Source organism: Eimeria tenella, genomic scaffold (genome assembly GCF_000499545.2).
Source record: "Eimeria tenella Houghton genomic scaffold, Eth_scaff2869, whole genome shotgun sequence".
NCBI lineage: Eukaryota > Apicomplexa > Conoidasida > Eucoccidiorida > Eimeriidae > Eimeria > Eimeria tenella.
In genome coordinates this window covers 1,991-3,507 of record NW_013542745.1, presented here as the reverse complement: position 1 = coordinate 3,507, position 1,517 = coordinate 1,991, and the positions used below count along the sequence as shown (strand labels likewise).

At 59.5% G+C, this 1,517-nt stretch overlaps 2 protein-coding genes across 2 annotated transcripts in view; one reads left to right on the top strand and one right to left on the bottom strand.

The window, feature by feature from the left end:
- Positions 1-301: 301 nt before the first annotated feature.
- Positions 302-812, top strand: ETH_00043285 (uncharacterized protein; the record flags this gene model as incomplete). The annotated part of the gene is made up of 1 exon (XM_013375538.1): positions 302-812. A coding segment is annotated over one exon (511 nt), but the record flags the coding sequence as incomplete, so codon positions are not given.
- Positions 813-1,502: 690 nt separating this feature from the next.
- The window catches only part of ETH_00043280 (arginine N-methyltransferase, putative), a gene marked incomplete at both ends in the record, with an annotated part of 1,341 nt that continues 1,326 nt past the window's right edge, over positions 1,503-1,517 (bottom strand). The window contains one exon of the mRNA XM_013375537.1: positions 1,503-1,517. Within this exon, the coding sequence (XP_013230991.1) occupies positions 1,503-1,517 (15 nt within the window).

Sequence of the window (1,517 nt, the reverse complement as noted above, 5' to 3'; positions counted from 1 at the left end):
AAGAGGCAGCGGCAGCAGCAGCAGCAGCAGCAGCAGCAGCAGCAGCAGGGGGAGCTGGGGGAGCAGCAGCAGCAGCTGCGGAAGCCCGGAGAGCAGGAAACAGTGCTGCTGAATCCGCTGCCTATTGAGTGAGTCGTTTTGCTGCTGCTGCCCTGCTGCTGCTGAACTCCTTCTGCTGCAGCTGCTGAGTTCCTTCTGCTGCCGCTGCTGCTGTTGCTGCTGCTGCTCTTTGCGCTCCGCTTACTCCGCTGCTCTCACTCGTTTGCTGCTGCTACTTCTGCTGCTGTTGCTGCTGCTGCAGGATACTGCCTACAGGTTATTCCCTGGACTACATTCGTTGTCCCCGCGTAAAGCGAGCAGCAGCAGCAAAGGCAGCAGCAGCAGCGGCTGCTGCTGCTGCTGCAGAGGAGGGCGACGGGGCCTTCCGATTGATTCGCGGGTGTAGCCAGGCTGCTGGAGCTGCTGCTTCTGCTGCTGCTGCTGACGAGAAGGAAAAGCAGCAGCAGCAGCAGGACCTGGAACTGCAGCAGCAGCTCCACCGCAAGTACAAGAAAGCGGACGAGCAGCAGATGCGGCGAGAGCTGCTGCAGCTGCAGCAGCAGCAGCAGCAAGTGCAGCAGCAGCTAGCAGCAGCAGCAGCAAACTGCCGAAGGCACCAGGGAACTGCCACAGAGGGACACAGAGTTCATGAGCACTACCAGCAGCAGCACGCGCAGCTGCAGCAGCAGCAGCGGCAGCTGCAGCAGCAGCAAAAGATGCTAGAGAGGATGCTGCCCACCAAGAAAGCTAATAAACTCTCCAAAATATTTTAGGAAATGCGCTTGCTGCTACTGCTCTTGCTGTTGCTGCTCTTGCTGCTGCTGCTCTTGCTGCGGCTGCTCTTGCTGCTGCTGCTCTTGGTGCTGCTGCTGCAGTGGCGAAGTTTAGGGTTTAGGGTTTGTTTTGCTCGTATATGCAGCACGGCGTTCGCCGCTGCAGCTGCGGCTGCAGCAGCAGCAGCGCAGCAGCTCCAGAAGCAGCAGCTGCAGAAGCAGCAGCTGCTGCAGCAGCAACAGCAGCAGCACCTTCTGCGGCGAACTTCACCTGCGTGCGCCGCAGGCGTTTGTTTGTCAAGTCCGCTAACAAATGGCAATTAGGGTTTAGGGTTTAGGGTTTGGCGTCTGTAGGCCGGAGAAAAAACGAAGACGACCCTTAGGTCTCTATGTTTCAAGACAGTTGCTGCTGCTGCTGCTGCTGCAGCACAGCAGCAGCAACTGCTGCTGTTGCTGCTGCATTTGCTTGCTGCCACCTGGTACCCCTGCAGCTGCTGTGCTGACGGGTGTGGCAGTGCTGCGCTGCTGCTGCTGCAGCACTACCCATAGTGCTGCTGCTCTTGCCGCTGCTCGTGCTGCTGCTGCTGCTCTAGCTGCTGCTGCTGCTCCTCGCCCGGCAGCTGCGCGTCGAGGACCTCCACAGACACCTCGTAGCGGCGAGGGTTGCTGCTGTCTTGCTGCAGCAGCAGCTCAACTGAAAGAGTG